Source organism: Conger conger, chromosome 7, assembly GCF_963514075.1.
Source record: "Conger conger chromosome 7, fConCon1.1, whole genome shotgun sequence".
NCBI lineage: Eukaryota > Metazoa > Chordata > Actinopteri > Anguilliformes > Congridae > Conger > Conger conger.
The window spans coordinates 20,296,572-20,318,130 of record NC_083766.1 but is presented as its reverse complement, the minus strand read 5'-3'; the positions used below and the strand labels follow the sequence as shown (position 1 = coordinate 20,318,130).

Here is a 21,559-nt window from a genome sequence, read left to right as displayed (position 1 = left end):
TAACAACTTGGTTAATGTCTTAACCAATCAGCGGTGTGACTGTTTAGTTCACGTCAAGTTCATAAGATAATTAGAAAATAAAAGTGCAATTAATTAATGAACACCTCAGTTCACTTACACAGTGTCTTTAAGGCTGGTGTAGGGAAACTTGAACACATCAAAATGGATACTGATATAAAATGAACAAAATGGCTTGGATTCTGTCAGTATTTTTTTTCTTAACTTTAATAAGACCACAGATAAGTGTTAGATCAAATGAAGATTACAATGTCTCACTTTCATTCATTTTAAAACCCCTTCCCAAGTCTGACACAGTCTGACTCTGAGTAACAAGTAAAAGCAAGAATATATATATCCTTTTTTTCCTTCACAAATCTAGTTTGGCATGTTCAGCAGTTTCTCCCTACACTGGGTTTGTAGAGAAAAACGTATAACGTTTTATTTCGTATGCAAGTCAAACTTGAGGACAAAATGGGTCCCTGGCCAGTACAATATCTCCTGATTTGAGAGTACTTGCAGTTCTCCCAAAAGGGTTAACCCATCACAGACAGAAAATGATTTTGTGCGGTTTCTCACCACCCGTTTCAAGCTTTCTCTCAGCCCGGGCTCAGCCCGCGTGGAAAGCATGTTTTTGAGATGGAGTTATTTTGCAGCGGATGTGATTTCTGAAATTGAAATGTGTCCCTTTTCAGTCTCTGAGCGGTTTTCCCCGGGTCCTGTAATGCATTCCTGATGTGTTTGAGAAGCCAGCGATGAGACTCAGCCGTGCCTGTGTGCTGCCTGGCACCTGTCCCACTGACCTCGCCTGGAGGTCAGAGGATCCCATCATGCATTTCACCTGCAGTCAGAGGATACCATCATGCATTTCACCTGCAGTCAGAGGATACCATCATGCATTTCACCTGCATTCAGATGATCCCATCATGCATTTCACCCGGACTCTGAGGATCCCATCATGCATTTCACCTGCAGTCAGAGGCGTGTGATCTTTCTTTAGTGAGTGAACAAAAACTTTGCTAGATAAGTGTACTAACATTATTATTATTATTATTATTATTATTATTATTATTATTATTATTATTATTATCAATAATAATAATAATAATCAAGCAAACAGCACAAAATGCTTTACAGCAGTGAAATCAAATACAATAAAAATGGACAGAATACCATAAAAGATAATAATAAGACCAATTTTACTGCCAAAATAGTCACAAAGTCGAAATGTTGAAATGCTTTTGAGGTATTGTCTTTTCAGCAAGGATCCCAAGTCGATTTTGCACAAAGTATATTTTTGCAATTTGTGCAAGTTCTGTTCTATCCTACTGCAAATTCTCATATAATATACAGCATATATAACATATAACACCTGCCACATATATCGTACAGCAGCGAAGTAAAGTAGCGTACTATAATTTTGACTACCACTCTCCAAAAAATCTTTAAGACTTATTAAGTAACTTTTTTTAAATTGCTGAATTTAGCGATTCATCATTCAGGAGCACCCTTGTGAAATATAAAGGTTTTCAGGAGGTGTTTGTGCCTAATAAAAGTCAAAAGGCTTCTCAATACATCTGATCATCTGAGCCTGCAAACCCCGTCTCTTATGGGTTACCATTCATTCAACTTAATTGGGATTGATTAGCTAATGGTCAATTGACTAATTGTTTGGTACTTGAAACGGTTAATCTGGCTCTGCTAATGAGCCTTAATTAGGACATCCCCCCCTAAAAATGTTTTACGGACCTGACATTATCAGGAAAACTGAAGAAACACGCTTCCATATAACTATGCGAGAGCAGCCTAAACAGCACATTTTCACAAATTACTCCGTGCAGATAGTGTTAAATGCTGATAAGTGTGCAATTAACAGCTCAATCAAGCCTGCTTATCTGAACGGGGCCATGGTGGGAGCCAGCGGCTACACTGGGGCCTGCTACCATGGCTGGAAAGCCAAAGTGCTGGCGCTCATTCCAATCCCTTATTTTTCTTTCTCCTTTTCTCGCCCGAACCCCACCCATTGGGAGAGGCTAGGAAAAGATGAAAGAAAAATAAGTAAAGGTGAGGAAATGGAGAAAAGGTGAATTCGGACAGTGGAATGTCCTAGTCAAACGTCAGTTTGATAAAAGAGGTGAAAAATAAGTGATTGGAATGAGCCTCCGGTTTATTTGAGCGTGCCATTAGAACAGGGGTGGGCAATTCCCGTCCTGGAGGGCAGGTTTTTTTTTTCACCGATTACCCTGGCTATTGGTGGTATACAACCATTGGCACCAACACTGGTTCACTTCTGTTCACAGTAAAAACATTTCATATAGGGACACAGGAACAATCTACAGCTGTCATTAATGCGCTTATAATGAAATGTAGCTTTTTAATGTCAGATTCCATAAATTTGGGGTGCACAACTCTGGTCCTGGAGGGCCGGTCTGCAAGCTGGTTTTTGTTCCAACCAATTTCCTTAATTTATTTTTCTGACAGCTCTATAAATGATGTTGGTTCACTCCTGTACTTGAGCACAGTACAATCTTTAGGATACACTAACAGTCTCTGGCTGTAGCTGGTGCATATTCATGTCTGATCAAGACATTATTTAGCGAATTAAAGGAGCACTGTCACGCGTGTTTCAGTTGAGTATTTGGATGAGATGCTAAAATTATAATTTTTTAGGCATTTTTATAATCACAGTCAGCATAGCTGTTTCCTAAATATAGTGTAACCTGTGTTTCCCAGAAGGTAACGGGCGCTCAAACTCCGCCCTTGAACACAGAGACTGGTTTATCGACAGCCGCCCATCCAGGCCATCACGCGACACTCAAACAAAAATACCGTAACGTTAGCATACCAATATCACAGAAACTACTTTCCCAGCCCGAGCGATGTGACGGACAGCTCTGACTCCGCCGAGTTAGAGGACAAGCTTTTCGATTTGGACGAAGAAATAGCTACAACCTTACAGTTATGCACCTGGATAGATTAATTGAAGCATTTCATCGGAAGAATCTCAACTGAAATGAGCGTGACTGTGCTCCTCTAATAATTAAGAACAGAAGTAGGCACAAAATCCTGATGTGGATCGGCCCTTGCTGGTGTAAATGTTAGGGCTAAGTACGTAAGGCCAGAAGTTACTGCATTAGAACCATTGTCTGCATTGTCTTTACAAATCAACACAACAATCGGTCATCTCCAAAACTAACTCGCCATACATCATTTGTGCAGGAACTCGGGAATTGAGTCAGTGGCCTGGTTTTAATTACTGTTCACCCCGCACTTTTACTCACAGGTCCAATTACAACCAATTACCGCAGTCCTGCTTTAATCGATTCCAATGACTCATTCAGCCATATGCATTTAACTGCATTAAAGCACAGTATAAGCAACAGTTATTATTAAGACAACACAAGTAACACATTTATCTTTATGTACATGCTGTGTAAATCTACTGCCCAAATTCAGCAAATTATTGAACTGAGTATATAATAAAGATCTGAGGCAGGAATCACAGCTAGCATACACACGGTCCTTGAGACCATTGCTTTAAACTGACAGTTTGGTGTTTATATGGTTAAAGATGCATTTTGATTGAATCCAGGCAAAAGATAAGGGTAGATATTGTTTAAATTCTGGCTGTATTAAGTTTATTAATATGCAGCCTTTAACACTCCCATTGGTGGATATGTATCACATGACTCACCTTGGTCTAAACCACATCCAACAGTCAGCTCTCAGAAGAATCTCCCTCTGCCATCAAAAACTTATTTTCTTATTTAAGAATTTGAGAAGATTACATGGCCTATACAACCTTACATTTTTAACAATTTTACAATTGAAGCATTTGGCAGATGGTTTTAGCAAATGTGTTTACTGTATGTTTGTCATATGGCATGTGTTTGGACGTGTGCAAAAAATTCCATTCAAACATATGACCAGCTGCCTTCATATTTATTTTAGATAGCAGTAACCAGTTCATGAACATTTTCATGAGTTCATAACTTTACGCGTTCCACAGAGAGTGTAACTTCAACCTGTCAAGTATATGTTCCCAGTTTATGTATTTTTGTATGTGAGTGTGAGAGTGAGAGGTGGCTTTCATATGTGTCTGCGTGTGTGTGGGTGTGTGTGTGTCTGCGTGTGTGTGTGTGTGTGCGTGTGTGTGTGTGTGCTCTGAGCTAGCAGGTTGTATAGCAGTTGGCTATTCCAGATTGTGGCTAAAACGGGAATAGCATGCTCTGTAGTGGGAGAGAGCAGTGGATTACGTGATGGGAGTAATGAGTGGTGTTTTCCCAGACCGGAGAAGCGCTCCTGATTCCACACGTGTTTAATTATGGCTGTTTATAACTGTGACAGCAGGGCGCAGAACGTGTGGGAGACAGTCCTTGCCCTTTTTCATTGCTTTCTCCCACTCGTCTGAGAAAAAGAGACGTTGCGTTTTCTGCTGACAGACAGTGACAGCTTCACGCTCCTGTTTGACTCACAGCCACAGGACCAAACGCTGAAAGATTACAACTCTGTAGAAAGTACAGGACAGTGCTCTTCAGAGCCAAACTCTATCCTGCCTCTCTCTCTCTCCCTCTCTCCTTTTCTTCTCATTCTCTCCCTCTCTCTCCCCTCTCTCCACCCCTCTCTCCCCCTCTCTCTTTTTCTTTCACTCATTCTCTCACTCCCTCTCGCTCTCTCTTTCTCTCCTTTTCTGCTCATTCTCCCTCTCAATTAAAAATTCATGGTGCTTTATTGGCATGGTAAATACAGGCACATGTGTTGCCAAAGCTGAGGTTACATAATAAAACTATGTACAGTAATTGATGTGAGGTGTTTGTTTGTGTGTGTCTGTCTGTGTGTGTGATGTGTTGTGCTCTCTCTGCCCATAAACAGTAGGTGTTTTTATTATATAAGCCATTGTTAAAGCCATTGTTGTCCAGTAGTGAGGTACTAATCTGTCTCAGTTTGTCGGCTGTGATAAAGGCAGGATTATTTCCAGAGCTGAACATGGCTCCCAACATGGGGTATCCATATCAGCCGTTCGTTATTCCAAAATAATAATCCAAACAGAATAATCATTTCTAAAATGAGACGCATTATAATTAGGCTATTTCGTAAGCCCTGAAGGCTAGTGTTTGGTGTCAATAGGACAATGACATTCCACCGGTTCAAATGCGGAACAGCTAACAGGGTAGTTTTGTGGGACAGTGTAGCTTGGGGGCCAGAATAGGAACAAAACGTTGTTTGTTCACTACTGCCTTACTGCGGAATGGTGTGGCCACGTCATGGTAATTCCTTAGAATGTGAGGCTGAACCTGTGGCCACAAGATGCATAACTAGCGGCCATCGCTTTATCGCATTATCCACAAAATCATTAATGTTTTGGTTCCAGCTTTGCCGCTTTGTTTTTCCCTGTTTGCAACATTAATAAAATGAGAAACCCGCATTTTATCCATGATGACATATTAATTGAATAAAGCTGGTGCGTTCAGATGTTCACAGTTCTACCACCTGTTTATAATTCTTTGCGTTTGTGTAACATGTTGTGGTTAAGATTTCAGCTGCAGCCCTTAATGAAAAGCCTGCCGCTGCAGTTCTGTGCCCCGTGTGAAAGGAGCCCTGTGGTAAATACAGAGTGCCTCAGCTGCAGTGATTCTGTCTGACAGACAGTCGACTGCGGGCTTTGGACAAAATGCAGCCGTTGATGCGCGTATTTATTTCTGCGTGACACTTTTACGGCGGGATTCGAGGACGACTCGTCGCCTCGCATTACCTTCCTCCCGGCGGCAAGCCGAGAGAGATTCGCTGTCTGCTCAGGTCTCTGCCTACTGCCTGGCACCGTCTGCACTGAGGGGAACTGGCTGTTCCCCATTATACAGCCACAGGCCTGTTTCGTTTTGGTCCCATACATTTTCCTGACAGAATCTACCCATATAGCTGCCTAGCCATACCAAGGTTGTAGCTAAAGTGTTACTGTATTTGACTGACATTTTACAGCCAATCAAAGCTGCACAATGCAGCTGCAGTGTGGCACCATTTCCATAGAAACTCCTGCCCCTTTGTCATTACTGACAAAGAAGGAGAGTGCCAGCAGCCTATTACAACTGTAGAATGTTTGAAATTGTTATGGATGCTTACTGTACAGAAAGATAACGTTAACATTTTTAAATGTGAGACGGACACGCTCTAAAAACAGTGCATTAATGGTCTGAAAGGTTACGCGGTTCGTGTTTGTGTATACCCTGATATACAGTGCCATGAATGTATTAGCCCCCTTTCTGATTTTTGCATATTTGTCCCAATGAATGGTTTCAGATCTTGAAATTTTAGACAAGGGGAACCTGAGTAAACACAAAACTCATTTTGACATTTCTTGCATTGTATTGGGCTCTATTCCACATTGGTCTGTAGGCCCCATCAGCCTGTCTGTTGCATCCGCCTCAATAAGGAATAGGTGTCTGTACTGCGCCGGTACCTGCTGCATTAGTCTGGCACTGCGTGGGTGTCTGTACTGCATCTCTCTCTCCCCACTGCGTTAGTCTGGCACTGCGTTTGTCTGGCATTGCGTGGGTGTCTGTACTGCATCTCTCTCCCCACTGCATTAATCTGGCACTGCGTTTGTCTGGCACTGCGTGGGTGTCTGTACTGCGTCTCTCTCCCCACTGCGTTAGTCAGGCACTGCGTGGGTGTCTGTACTGCGTCTCTCTCCCCACTGCGTTAGTCAGGCACTGCGTGGGTGTCTGTACTGCGTGTCTATCCCCACTGCGTTAGTCTGGCACTGCATGGTCTCTGTGTTGTGTCTGTCGTGTCAGGAGTCCTAGCAGGTGGCTGGCAGCTAGCTCTAATTAATGGATTAATTATGCATTAATTATGTCATTAATGGCCGACCCCCCCTCTCCTTTGACAGAATTGTCCCTCAGATTGAATTGGAAATGTAGGGACTGTCTCTGAATACCTGTGAGTTATTCAGGCTTCTGAACATACTGAGCCAAAATGTCCCCCAAGAGCAGCCTGGATCTGCCAACCTGAAGGCTCCCTTGGGCATTTCCAGGGTACAGGGACATGAGTACACCCCTACGAGCACACACTCCCAGACACGCTCACACACACACACAGACACACACACACACACACACCAACAACCATAAGCACCAGCTCCCCCACACCTTCCCCTAAAACCTACTGACACACACAGATGCACACAAAGCCATATGTCCTAAACACACACACACACACTCACACTAAGACAAACAAACAATAAGGACAGCCTCCCCCTCCCCTTCGCCCAAAACCTACTCACACACACGCATGCACACAAAGCCATATCTCCTAAACACACGCACACGCACACACACTCGCACGAAGGCAAACAACCAATAAGCACCACCTCCCCTTGCCCCAAAACCTACTCACACACACGCATGCACACTCTCTTCTACACACACACACACACACACACACACATTCTCTGGAATCCCCAAACGGTGACAGCAGACATAAAAATGTGTTGCCCCACGCAGGGGGAAGTACGGACTGGACGCGAGGCTAAATGCCCCAGCGGGGGCGTTCCCAGGAGTGCAGGTCATGTGACCCTCAGAGGGAGAGGGCAGGAGAGACACCATGGGGTGGCGCTGTTTTTAAACCTCCGCAGACTGTGGGCTCCAGCATTCTGCTCTGCACTGTCACCCATCACCACCAACCACCAGGGAGCGCTGGACTTCCTAAAACAGGGATACAGAACAGACTTATTTATTACATTTTAGAGTTATATATTTAAGTTTGTTGTTACTCTGGTTATGAAAAGTAAGGGATATGTGAAAGTTTGAGATTTAACATGGTTCTCAAAACGAAATGCTATTTTCAGACTGACTGATACCATCAGTTTAACCAGTACTACAGAAATTACGTTTGAATATCGGAGATGTTAATTTTGTTCTTACTGTGTATTTCCCTCTCCGCCCTGGTGTGATATGGTTCGGTTTTTATTCATAATAGCGATGTGTGTGATAATTCAATGTCACTTTCAAATGCTGCCACATACAAGCCGCACTCTTTCTGCATAATTCCGCGGGTATTACTGCACATTTCATAATTTCGGGATATTATGAAGCAGCTGACAATTTTTCACTTTGAGCGCTCTGAATTCTTTGAAAACTTAATTGATCGTTTTCATGAGAGGATAAGTGGTATCTCTCCCATCTCGGTCTCTGTGCTTTTTGATTTTATCAAACTGTTACTGCTCCTATAGTGATTAAAGACCTTTCAAACACAAAATTGTATTAAAGATGAATTCATTGAAGAAGAAAAAAGTGAAAAACATTAATCATTTTCAATATCAAAATAATCTATTTTTCCCTGGGACTGAGCAGATAATAGCAGGTAATATTGTGCCCCAGATAAGGTGCAGGGTCAAATTTAGCCTGGCTTTAATCTAAAAATAATATGTGCATTGATATATGCACATTGAATATACTACATTAATATTGCAAATACACTTAGATAAATAAATATGTAATATGTGACTTTGGTGCTTGGGTACGGTTTGATAGTCTGGTGGAGAATTATGTTCATTCTTAATTAAATACACATCTGGTTTTTGACTCTACTTTGGTTTATTGTGTTGATAGTTTACCATGAAATAACTTTGTTGTCTTACTTGTGTATTTTACAAATATACTATGTCATCCTAAATCTTTGGCCATTATTGGCTAGACAGGAGTTTAGCAGACAGATGGACAGGGTTGTTCAATAGACTGTTTTAGAGTCTAGACCGGTGAATTGAATATCAATTTAATCTGCCAGTCCCTGACATTGTGTCAGAGACAGATATCGGAAACATATTGAACAAACACTCTATTGCATCTTTCTATCACACACGTATTGACAAAATATTAGGCACTTCTGAGATTTAACATCAATATCAGAAATAGCAGAAACACAGTGGACACACAGTGTGTCCCGGGCCAACCTGGGAAACTGGATTGGAGGACTTTAAAATGCCTCTTTTCCCCATTCGGTTCCCCTCATGTTGTACTAACCCAGCAGCACTAACCGGCTGCATTTTCTTAAACTGAAACATCCATCCTTGTTTGCCTCCTATAACAAAGGATACAAGGGTGCATCCACTGCAGCAGTGTGATTTAATACTGTGAAGTACTACAAGGCCCATTGTATTTAACAGGCAACCAAGTAATAGCAGGGAGTTATTTGGAGTGTCAGGGATGGAATGAAAGAAGGATACATTCAATGTGTTACCATGACTACACAACACCAAAATCATAGATAAATGTTTGAGAACATGTAAGGAACAAATATCTAGTATAGACATCACGATCATTTACAATATACATAAATGAAGATGGATATTACTAATTATTGGTCATTCAAATTTTGTTTATTTATATTAGCTGATTGTCAATCACGAAGCAGTCTTTATCCTTATAGGGTAAATCAGATTAAAAGCCAAACTGAGTCAGAGTGTGTATTCCCTGCAGTTTCAGGATCGTTTAACAATGTTCCCTCAAAGTGATTCTGTGTGAAAAAGGATGTTGGAATCCTTAGCACCACATTTCTCTATCCTGTTCTCCTCTCCCCTGTTCCTTTCTTGTACCATAATCAAAGGAATCTAAGAAAGGGAGCCAGTTAAGTAAGCACAGAAAACTGATAAAGAACTTAAACACTCTTTCTTGGGTCGTACGTATTCTTGGGAATATTTGAGGAATAAAAAACAGCGCCACCCCATGGCTGCCTCCTGTAAACTGCACTCCTGATCGAATGGGCCCCCCGAGGCGTGTTGGAGCAGGTGTTTCGAAGCATAGCCGCTCAGGACAAAGCCAGGAGTGCCTCATCTTTGTGTTTAATTCAGCCTCTTCCTTTCCTCTTCCTCCTCTCCTCTCTCTCTCTCTCTCTCTCTCTCTCTCTCTCTCTCTCTCTCCTTCTCTCCCGTGTTCCCTGTCTGTCTGCGGTAACTCAAGGTGACCATCTCTGTGGACGGGATCCTGACCACCACCGGGTACACGCAGGAGGACTACACCATGCTGGGCTCGGACGACTTCTTCTACATCGGGGGGAGCCCCAACACAGCCGACCTGCCGGGGTCCCCCGTCAGCAACAACTTCATGGGCTGTCTGAAGGACGTGAGTGAGGCCCAGTTAAACCAGGCCGCAGATAGCAGCCCTCACTGCCACATCAGCATTACAGCGTTCAGCTAACCCAATCATTCCCTCACCGATTCAGACCTTTTTCACACAAGACATTAACTGACATTGCAGGCAGCGGTCCTCACTCCTGGTCCTGGAGAGCCGCAGGGTGTGCTGGTTTTTGTTTTCACAACAATATCGGCAACAAATTCAGCCCCAAGAATCCAGGTGAGGTGATTTAACTGTCTAATTGACTGCTGTGATTGAAGTGCTGAGTAACTTCAAAAGCCAGCACACCCTGCGGCTCTCCAGGACCCGGAGCGAGGACCATTGGCTTAAGGTGTGATAAACAGAAATGTTTTCGAAAAATATACTTCACATATCTCTTTGCCTTTCTGGATACTCATGTGCAATTTCATCTTTCTCCACTCTGTGGTCACTGCTCCATGAACTAAGGAGGTGGTGTGTACAGATGGGAGCTGCTCTTCTTGTGTTATTACAATACAAAACAGCACTACAATTCTTTGATTGTCCACACAAAGTGGAACGTTGTCTTTGGGTTCACACTATCATACCATCAAAGCAGACACAAAGCGCATGAAAGAGTAGGCCTTCTCATTTCACTGTTTTGGAGCTCTTCTCGGTACCAGGAGGGATTGCAACATATTGTAAGCATTTTAATGTTCTCTGAAGAACATTCTCATCACATATTTCTGATCTCACACCTTAACCCTTTGTTTGGCATGAGTTGGTTTTTAAATTTTTTAATGTGTTCTAGAATCCCATTGTGTTCAGATACCAGTGGTGACTGCACAAATGCGTTAGATTGTTCACTTAAGAGCTCATTCTAATCTCACGCCTTACCTGGGTCAAAGGTAGAATGCGTTACAATCTGAGTTCAGACACTTAAGAGCGATTGAACCACACCAGGGATTGAACGTGTGGGAAAAAATGTGTCATTTTCTTGGCGAAAAGACAATCGCCCCGCTGGGATGTGACAGAGCCGTCAGTATAGCAGTGCGGTCCACTGTGTGGATGAGTCACATGTAAGCACACAATGGCACTTTGTATAGTTATGTCATGTCTAACACTTCCCTGTTTTCTTATGTTCACAGTGCTTTCTCCATCACACTAAAATAGAGCAGTATAATAGCATCGCTACATAAGCACGTTGTCAGCAAAAGGCTGTCTTTTGTGCCATAATTAGTCAGGAGATAGCGGCAGTAATGATGCTCTTTCGAAGATCTGTATCGGGCTTGGTGAAAGTCAAGGCCTTCGAGCTGCGCAGGCATTGTGGGACACACAGGTGCTGTGTGCTTTTCGCTGTGTGAGGAACTTCAGGGGGACAGGTCAAGGCCAGGGGGTGACAGGTAGAGGTGAGCCAAGACAGTTTGGGTTTGGGAAGTGGCTGGTTAAGTGTTGAGCTGTGTGTGTGTGTGTGTGTGTGTGTGTGTGTGTGTGTGTGTGTGTGAGACACGGGTAGAGGTGACCCAAGGGGAGTGTGTGTGTGGGAGCTGGCTGGCTACATGTTGAGAGATGTATGTGATGTGTATGAATATGTGTGTGTATGTTTGTGTGAGTATGTGTGTGTGTATGTGTGTGTGTGAGTGTGTGTGTGAGACACGGGTAGAGGTGACCCAAGGGGAGTGTGTGTGGGAGCTGGCTGGCTACATGTTGAGAGATGTATGTGTATGTTAGTGTGTATGAATGTGTGTGTGTATGTTTGTGTGAGTATGTGTGTGTGTGTGTGTGTGTGTGTGTGAGACATGGGTAGAGGTGACCCAAGGGGAGTGTGTGTGTGGGAGCTGGCTGGCTACGTGTTGAGAGATGTATGTGTATGTTAGTGTGTATGAATGTGTGTGTGTATATGTTTGTGTGAGTATGTGTGTGTGTGTGTGTGTGTGTGTGTGTGTGTGTGAGACACGGGTAGAGGTGACCCAAGGGGAGTGTGTGTGTGGGAGCTGGCTGGCTACGTGTTGAGAGATAGGATGGCATTGGGGCTCAGGGATGCATGGCTGACTGATGTATCTGGGATACTGTAGTCAAGGTGATAACAGTGGGGTGGGGGTGCAGTGGACAACTATGTGTGTGTGTGTGTGTGTGTACATGAGTGAGTCTGTGTGTGTGTGTGTGTGTGTGTGTGTGTGTGCATGCGTGCATGTTTGTGGGTGTTAGTATGTGTGTGTCTGCGAATGTGTATGCGTGTGTGTGTATGTGTATGTGTGTGAATGTGCGTGAATGTCTATGCACGTGTGTGTGTGAATGTGTTTGAATGTGTATGCACGTGTTTGTGTGTGTGCCGGGGTGTGAGGTGAATTCAGCCCCTCCCAGCCTCTCTCACCTGGCCCTGGCCTTAGTTGAGCTGTGATTGATGGGGCAGGGGGCGGGGCATGACCGTGTCACCATGTGACAGTTTCCCTCTCGTTACGTCTGATCTTAATCACCTCCGCATCCTCCTGCTGACACAGTGCACTGCTGGGCTCCACACGCCACACACACCTCCACACGCACCTCACACACCCCACACCCCACACCCCACACACCTCCACACACACCCCACACCCCACACACATCCCCACACACCCCACACCCCACACGCACCCCACACCCCACTCACCTCCACACACACCCCACACCCCACACACATCCCCACACACCCCACACACCTCCACACACACCCCACACCCCACACCCCACACACATCCCCACACACCCCACACACCCCACACCCCACACACACCCCACACCCCACGCACCCTACACACACATCCCCACACACCCCACACCCCACACCCCACGCACCCTACAAACACACCCCCACCAAACCTGAAGGATGAACAGATCTCCTGTCCTCTTCCCCCATCACCCATCAGTAATGTCACCGTATCCATCTCTGCTCCACTCCTGTTCCTCTATTTCATATTCTGTCCTTACTCTCTTCTCCACCCCCTCCCCTCCTCTCCCCTCTTTTCTTCTTTCTTCTCCTCTCCTCTCTCCCCTTCTCTCATATCTTCTTCATCTCCTCTCTTCTCCTCTCCTTTCCCCCCATAACCCATCAGTAATGTCACCGTATCCCTCTCCACCTCTCCCCCATTCCTCGTTGGTATTCTGTCCACGCCCCGTCTCTTTCATTCCTCAGAAACGTAGCGCAGTCTCACCTCTCCTTCTCACGGCAGGCCGCCTCAGCCGACGCAGGCCCAGTGGGATTCTGGGTTGTCTCAGGTTTCGGCTTTCCGTGCGTATCTTTGTTCACTTTGAAGTGTTTTAAGCGAGGGTTAAAGGCACGAAACGCTGGCGGTTACTGGGTTAGTCGCTACATCTCCACGGCTATAAATAGCTTCCTTGCACTGCTCGAAGCGTCAACTTAACGAGCTGATGGAGACAGAATCCAATTAAAATTGTATGCAATAATAATATAAAATGAGTTATTTAAGAAGGAGAAGGGGGTTGATTGAATAAGTAATTACATTAGCATTCATTTAAAACATATACATATATAAAATCATTTTTCAGCTTAATTATGCCCTCCAGCTGGTCCAGAATGCTGCAGCCCGCCTGACCACCAGTCAGCCCAGGTCGGCTCATGTCACCCCGCTCCTCATTGGCCTCCACTGGCTTCCTATTGCCGCACGCATCCACTTCAAGGCCCTAGTGTTGGCATTTCAAGCTGCTAAGGGGACTGCCCCACCTTACATACAATCTTTAATTGCTCTCTACACTCCCTGCAAGACCACTCCGGTCTGCCAGCTCTGGTCGCCTTATGGTTCCCTCACTACGAGCACCTGGCGGTCGAGCTGCACATTCACGCCTTTTTTCCATTCTGGTTCCTCAGTGGTGGAATGTCTTGCCTACCACTGCCAGGACAGCAGAATCAACTCCCCATATTTTGACACAGACTAAAAACACACCTGTACCTTAGTCCTCCCTCCTGAGCCCCCCCCCCCCCCCCCCCCCATTCCGATATCCCTCTTGTCTAACCTTAACTGCATGTTGGCGGTCTTTTTGTTTAGAACAGCCCTATCACTTTAGTTATGGATTTGATGCTTTTAACCTGTGGATAACCTATCGCTTTGGATTAAAAGTGTCTGCCAAATAACAAAGTAATGTAAAATCTAAATGTAATTATGCTCTTGGAAACGCGTTTCCATTAATATTGAAAAATCTCAGGTTTGTTGGCATTCTGGATGAAGATAAAATATGTCATGCCAAGCATCTTTGAGATGAATTAAAATTGAAAGGAGAGAGTCAGAAAGAGGAAGAGAGAGAGAGAGAGAGAGATATATATCACATGTAGGAATCCCAAAATACACACAAATTTTAATATGAGTAATTTTGATGGTTGCTAACACGCTGCAGTAGTAACCAGGTTCTAATGTTGCAGCAATTGATCATTTTTCATGCTAATGGACAATAATCAGAGCTGTAAGCCAATTATATATATTTTTTAATACTACTTTTAATGCTTTTTTCAATGTCAGCTTTCCAAAAGATACAGGGCATATTAATAAGCTGATAACCACTCGCACAATAATGGTGCCAACCTTGCATTCTCTAAAACAAAAACAATACAGACAATCTTAAGAAGCCATCCCTGCTGAAATATGACCCAGCTGAAAACAGATGGCATTCTAAAATGGCTTCTCATGGTTTAAGCTGTATTTTGACACATGTAGCTGGTCATAGCTGGTCAAAGCTGGTTAAGAAGCTGGTGGCGAACTGCTGGACTAGCTGTTGTCTGGTCAACGGGTGAAAAAGTGTTGAGAACAGAGCTTAAACCAGCCTGACCAGCTGGTTTTAGCTGGAATTTTCAGCAGGATGAGGATGTTCTTTTAGGTGACTTAAAAGGCACATCATCGGTGAGGGAGCACTGAAATGAGAGCAGCGGCTTCTGTTTAACACTCGCTTTGCATCAATGAGAATGTATTATAATGTGCTATACCGTCTCATATTCTCCTGCTACTTACACATTCAAACCGTGTGTGGCTGAGAGTCTGTGACCTTGAGGTTCTACTGCGCTGGGATCAGTTGCCGTCAGGAATCTGTACTTAAAAATCATCTTACTATTCCTGTCCCCGATCACAGCGCCTCTCTTCCTCTCTCCTACTGAGTGAACAGAATAACTCAACATCCTTAGATTACTGTGTCTGGGTGAGACGCTGGAATCGCTCCTTCTTTTGTCTCATCTTTCCCCTTGAACAGCGAATAACGCAGAGATAACACTTTACAATAAAGTTCCATGAACTAATGTGACCAACTACTACTGAGAAGTTAATCTGTACAGCTCTGTTAATGTATTTGTACATCGTTCCAGCAAAGACAAGTTGCTTCCACACATTATAGAACTATAAGGACATTACTGAAGTATCCTGGTCTGCTTTCTGCTTGCCAGTTTTGTAGCTGTAATGGTGGTGAAAGTCCTTGTTCCTGTAAACAGGTGTGATATGTATGTTACTGAAAGCCCCTGAATTACTTGGCGGTGTACTACACTGCTAAAATGTGTAGCGTTAATACGGCCAGAGTAAGCTCTCTGTACTGTACTCGGGTGTTGTGCTAATGCTATTGAACACTAATGTGTGATGACCTGGGCAGTACATAGGTGCATTACAGTGGACAATGGAATTATTTCCCTTGCCTTGTGTTCCTGGGCTAACATTACAGCCTGCTAAAGGCAGCCTGACTGAATATATATTTTAGTTGTCATGACCGTACTATGCCAAAGAAAGTTTGACTGCAATCCATTTTATTTCACTGTCTCTTTCTGAAACTATAATTGGTCTGTAAAATTATAAATCGTTTCCTGGAATGAAAACTGCCCACTCCATATCCTGGAATTGTCCATTTTCCATTAACCTCTCAAGTGAAGTTTCTTTTTATTCTTGACAAAAATCAGCCGCATTGTAGAGCTATACTAAGGAACAGACCTCAAGGTAATGGCCTTTTGAAATGATGGTCATTTTTGTACTTTTGGCATTAGTGGGCCTCCATACTTACTGTCCTCGATTTGAACTGCAGGGCGGTGATGTTATTAAGTAGCATGCTGCTCTTGGAGTCCTCTCACTCAAATCCCACCGAACTGTGTCGCCTAATTCCAGCTTTACAGAGCGTCTGTCTCCTGTTTCGTCACAGTGGAGATTCGGCGCAGCACAGGGACGAAGGAGAGGTTTTTACTGTTAGTGTACAGGACCAGACAGCAACCATTTCCTCCCCTGTGATTACCATATCACCCCATGACTGCAGGAGTTTAGAATACATTTAGCAGCACGGTGACATCCATGGCTCTCATTTAGTCTGTGAAATTTAGCATCTGTGACTAGCAAGTGTCAAGTCAAGTCAATTTTATTTGTCGGGCACTTTTTTTTACAGGAAACTGTCACAAAGACGCTTTACAGAGTAACAGCAGGATAAAACAGATGAGTGACTCACACAATAAGCATCAATATATGGCATGTTCTTGCTGTTTAAGCTAAAGCAGTTTGTTGAAACTTCACAAAATGGCGGCCATTTCCTTTATTCGGGCAGTTACCTGTCTGTGACCTTCTGATGTCAGAAACGTAAAGAAAAGGCACTGCTGTACCTTAGAATTAGAGACAAGCTTTAACCCTTGTGTTGCTTTAAGGGTCAAAACTGACCCGCCGCTATGTTTAGCAGATAAATCCCCCTAAATGATCTTTCAACTTGAAATTTGATGGCCAAGTTTGTGGTGAGTGACAAGTTGTTTGTTCATGCAAAATAGATTAAAAATATTTCAAATTCAATTGATCTGCTTTATTTTAGGGGTCATTTTTGAGTATACAGAATGTTGAAACTACACAAGGGTTAACCACACACAGGAGGTATGTACGTACGTACGTTCGTATGTGCAGAGGTGAACTTCAAAGCGGCTCCAGGACCTCTCCATCTTCTGCGTTGGCTGGCGAGCTGTTTTCTCAGAGTGGAGTCAGTCTCACAGAGCGTCATTAAAGCGCTAATCAGTCTGCACCCGGACAGAAAGGTCTGGGTGTAGGCACTGGCTTTCAGAACTACCCTCACTCCACGCACTGTGAGCGGAGGTAAAGGTCCCGCTGTCTCCCCCTGCTGAACAGAGAGACTTCAGAGCCTTTCATGCGCACCTAAACCAGATGGAAGGAAGGTATTAAAAAAATGAATATTAAAAAAAATATTAAAAACCTGAGCGGAAAAGTCTGAAGGACAGAGGACGGCAGTCTATCTCAGATTCTGAGTTTAGCTCTCCTTACCACAGAAGTACAAATCTTAGCCAATACCTTTGTGTATAGCATAATTTACAATCAGAATGCCATAAAGTATATTCATCTGAATTATACAAGATTATAAAAAGCAATGAATTTAAGAAAATTAAGTTAAAGTCTAATTAAATTTTCATAAGCATTGTATGTAAATGCAAGTAGGCAGAGAAGGCTTTTGTATAAACAGCACTCCATTTTGTCATGAGTGAGCTGAAGGTGTATTTTCACTCTGATCATGAGATGGCTTGGTGTTGATTTGCTAGCCGGCTTCGCGGTGTGAAGAGGAGGTGCCAGCTGGCAGTCGGCTGGAGGGACGTGGAGTTTCACCTCATTAGTGCTGCGTGCCGTCGCTCCGAGAGCGTGCGTTACCACGGGAACTCGGGGGAGACGGGGCTCTGATGCGTGTCTGCCGGCAAACACGTCGTGACGATCCATAAGCCGATAGCTCGTCTCGCGGTCGGGACCGGGGACGTGACCGAGCTTTGTTCTGCCGGAGCGGGCGGGGGCGGGGGGCTTCGATCCCAGGTCCAGTCAGGCACATAGATCTGGGCTGGCCTGGAAGTAGTGCTCTTACTGCTAAAGCTGACCGCCATTTTCACACCAATTGTTGTGTAATTGTTGTGTAATTTTCAGTACACTGGCAAGGCACCAAATTCAGCATTGGTCATAATGATGGCTCAGTAGAAAAAATACTGATTCTTTTGCTTTTGCCCAAAAAAATGTGACAACAGATTCCATCTTATGCATTACTTTTCAGCTACTACGTATGCACGTACTTTTTTCTTGTTTTCTAATTTTTTCCTCCGTGTCTGTGCTCCTCTCTCTTCATCCCTTCTCTCTCTCTCACTCTCTCTCTCTCTTTCTCTCAGGTGGTGTACAAGAACAACGACTTCAAGCTGGAGCTGTCCCGCCTGGCCATCGAGCAGGACCCTAAGATCAGCCTCCACGGGGACCTGCTGTTCCACTGCGAGGACGTGGCCGCCCTGGACCCCGTCACCTTCGAGACGCCCGAGTCCTTCATCGCCCTGCCCCGCTGGAACACCAAGAAGACGGGCTCCATCTCCTTCGACTTCCGCACAGTGGAGCCCAGCGGCCTGCTGCTGTTCAGCCACGGGCGCCTGGCGGGGAAGGAGCAGCGGCCCGACCGCCAGCTCAAGGCCGACTACTTCGCCATCGAGCTGCTGGACGGCTTCCTCTTCCTGCTCATGGACATGGGCTCCGGCAGCATCAAGATGAAGGCCAGCACCAAGAAGGTCAACGACGGGGAGTGGTGCCACGTGGACTTCCAGAGGGAGGGCCGCAAAGGTGGGACCGACCGCCGCGTCCGCCCCTCAAACTCCAGTCCAGGAGGGCCGCAGTGTCTGCTGCTTTTTGGTGTGTTTCAGCACGAGGGATACATTTCTAAGTCTTTCATTGGCTAAAGAGTCCACACACCTTGTTCTCAAGGCCTTAATTGGCTGATGAGTGTAAGGAAACCACAAAGACCAGCAGACACTGGTTTGGAGGCCCTCCAGGACTGCGGTAAAATGTCCAGTGTGACACTCTCAGAAATTTTTCTTCTTCAAGGATACATTTCCCATATGTACTCTGCAAGTTGAGTAATGTTCTCTTTGGGTACAAATTAGTACATTTTCCTAGAAAAAAAAAGATACGAATTAGTTGTTGGCTAGGGGTACAATTTTATGCAGTATAGAGTGCCGTGCCTGGGAGAAGGATTTGTCCCTTTTTAGGCAGTTTTTCAGTTTTTGAGAGTGTGACTCAATTGTAACATCCACCTCAATTCAATTACATTTGTATAGGACTTTTTACCCAAGACCTTTACTGAATAACAGAAGGACAAACACCAGACCTGAACCCCCAAATAGGACTTAAGGTAAAAACCTCTACAGTGGGGGGAAAACAGTGCTGAGAAAAAGGTGTAAAATAGTGTAAAGAAGGTCCTAACTGGTACCATACAGTATGGCACTGTAAGAGCTGATTTAACACTGAATATTTTACACTGTATCTGCGCCAGCATACAGTCTGTGGTTTTTCCACTAAGGTACTGAACAAATCCTCTCGAACAAAACTGAAAAGATGCCAAAACTCCGAAACATTAACTATCCCTTTAAGATCCTAATACTTTGCAACTTCTGTATAAAAAATGATCATTTATGAGAGGAACCTGAGGGCACCTGGGAGACTGCTGGGAGCCTGGTTTTGAGTGTTTTCCAGTGGTTCAGATGAGCAGCTAATGTTCATACCTCGTGTGGAAATGAGGAGATTTGGGGACCCTGCTGAATCCAGCTACCCTAACAGCGGCTGTGCCGTGTGGGACAACAGCACTCTGGAGCCGCCTCATCATAAAACAGTTATTACCCTCGCATTCATATTCCGTCCACGTTTACTGTAGCTTCAGCCGCATACTTTCACATCTGAAAAAGATTACTCACACACACTCAAGTTTACCTTTTATACATTGGTAAAAACACAATACCTCAAATTATGTCGGTGTACGCTCTTTGAAGAAAGGGTTCTGAAACTTCTTTGGCTTGTCTCCCTTAGAGGAACCATTTTTAGTTATTTCTGGAACCCTCTCGTGTAAAGTGTGAGAGCTCCCAGACAAAGAACTATTTTGCCTGACAAAACCCATGAACTAGATAGGGTTCTTCTATAGAATCACAGGGTTCCTATTGGAACCATCTACACAAAATTGGTATCAAAATCATGTCAGTAAAATGTCATTTACTAATGTGTTACACAGAAACTATCCCAGCAAGACTTATACCACAGTAATAAAGCCCACGTCTTCCTGTGTTTAATCATTTGTGCATCTCCGACCACTTGTCTAATAAGAACAGTTGAAATGCCTTAAAGCCTCGATTACTCCATTACCAAGCCTCTAATAAACAAACCCTTGGACAATTGTGCCCTGTTTTTAGAATTAATAGCCAATTAGTAGCCTAACCAGCTGGAGGTATCTTTGCGATTTACACATTTATTTATTTATTTATTTATTTTTACGCACAATGTCCTTGCTGAAATACCATGACATCACCACAGATCTTTGTATAGAATACAGTAAAGCCAGTGATGTGACCAAGGTTTGGCTACTCTGAACAACGTGTTGATTAGTTGAAGTGTGCCGTTAGGAAAAATAAGGGAATTATTGGAAGAAGAAGAAGAAGAAGAAGAAGAAGAAGAAGAAGAAGAAGAAGAAGAAGAAGAAGAAGAAGAAGAAGAAGAAGAAGAAGAAGAAGAAGAAGAAGAAGAAGAAGAAGAAGAAGAAGAAGAAGAAGAAGAGTTGTATCTGAATGCTGTGTGCTGTAGGAATTGTAGTTCTGTGTATCAAAGGTTAATGTTCACATTAAGTGAGAGTCTGTGGAAATTGTAGTTCTGTGTATCAAAGGTTAATGTTCACATTAAGTGAGAGTTAGTGGTCATTGTAGTTATTTTTGTGGGGAACCTGAAACAGTGCCAGTCTCTCAGTGCTGTGCAGTATATCAGGTGTAAGTTGACAGGAGAAACAGTGAGCCAGAACAACCTGTGTGCTGTCTTTCTATGCTCTGCAGATAGAGTTCCTCACCTACCTTCCTCTCTACGTAGGGATAGTTTAACAGGGCCTGTAGTTCTCTCCACCTGTCTGTCTCTTCCTCCCTATCACTCCACCTGTTTATCTCCATCTCTGTGTCCCATCATGCACTCTGTCTACATCAGTCTTTCTGTCACAGCTGCTAAGTCTCTCCTTCTCTCCATCTGTTTCACTCTCTATTTCTCTGTTCCTCTCTCTCTTTCTCTCTCTTGCTCATTCTCTCTGAGATATCCTTCAATATCTCTCTTGCTCTCATATTTACACTGCTGTGTGTGTGTGTGTGTGTGTGTGTATGAGGGAGAGAATGTGTCTTTGAGAGAGAGAAGGTTTGTTTGTGTGTGTGCATGTGTGTGTGTGTGCGCGTGTGCGTGTGCGTGCGTGTGTGGTTGTGCAGTTGTCTGTGTATGTGTGAGAGAGTACTCTGTGTGAGGAGAGAGATACTCCTTCAGGATGTCAAAGAAACACAGCATTAGTTATTCATGTTCCCACGGCCAGTAATGTGTGTATACCCCCCTCAGGAGTGTGAACACATCTGCACTCTTTTAGATCTCAATGTGCTACACTGCTGACACAAATCCACACCTCTCTACCCGACTTCTCTCCATTTAATTAATAACTTTCGCTTCTCC

General features: G+C 44.1%; 1 protein-coding gene across 6 annotated transcripts in view; it reads left to right on the top strand.

Annotated features, from left to right (window-relative positions):
- The window catches only part of nrxn2a (neurexin 2a), a 612,560-nt gene that overhangs the window by 226,525 nt on the left and 364,476 nt on the right, over positions 1-21,559 (top strand). For all 6 annotated transcript variants that reach the window (XM_061248027.1, XM_061248028.1, XM_061248026.1 and 3 more), the window contains 2 exons: positions 9,951-10,112; positions 18,229-18,664. In XM_061248027.1, coding sequence (XP_061104011.1) covers positions 9,951-10,112; positions 18,229-18,664 — 598 coding nt within the window. The remainder of the gene's footprint in view (positions 1-9,950; positions 10,113-18,228; positions 18,665-21,559) is intronic.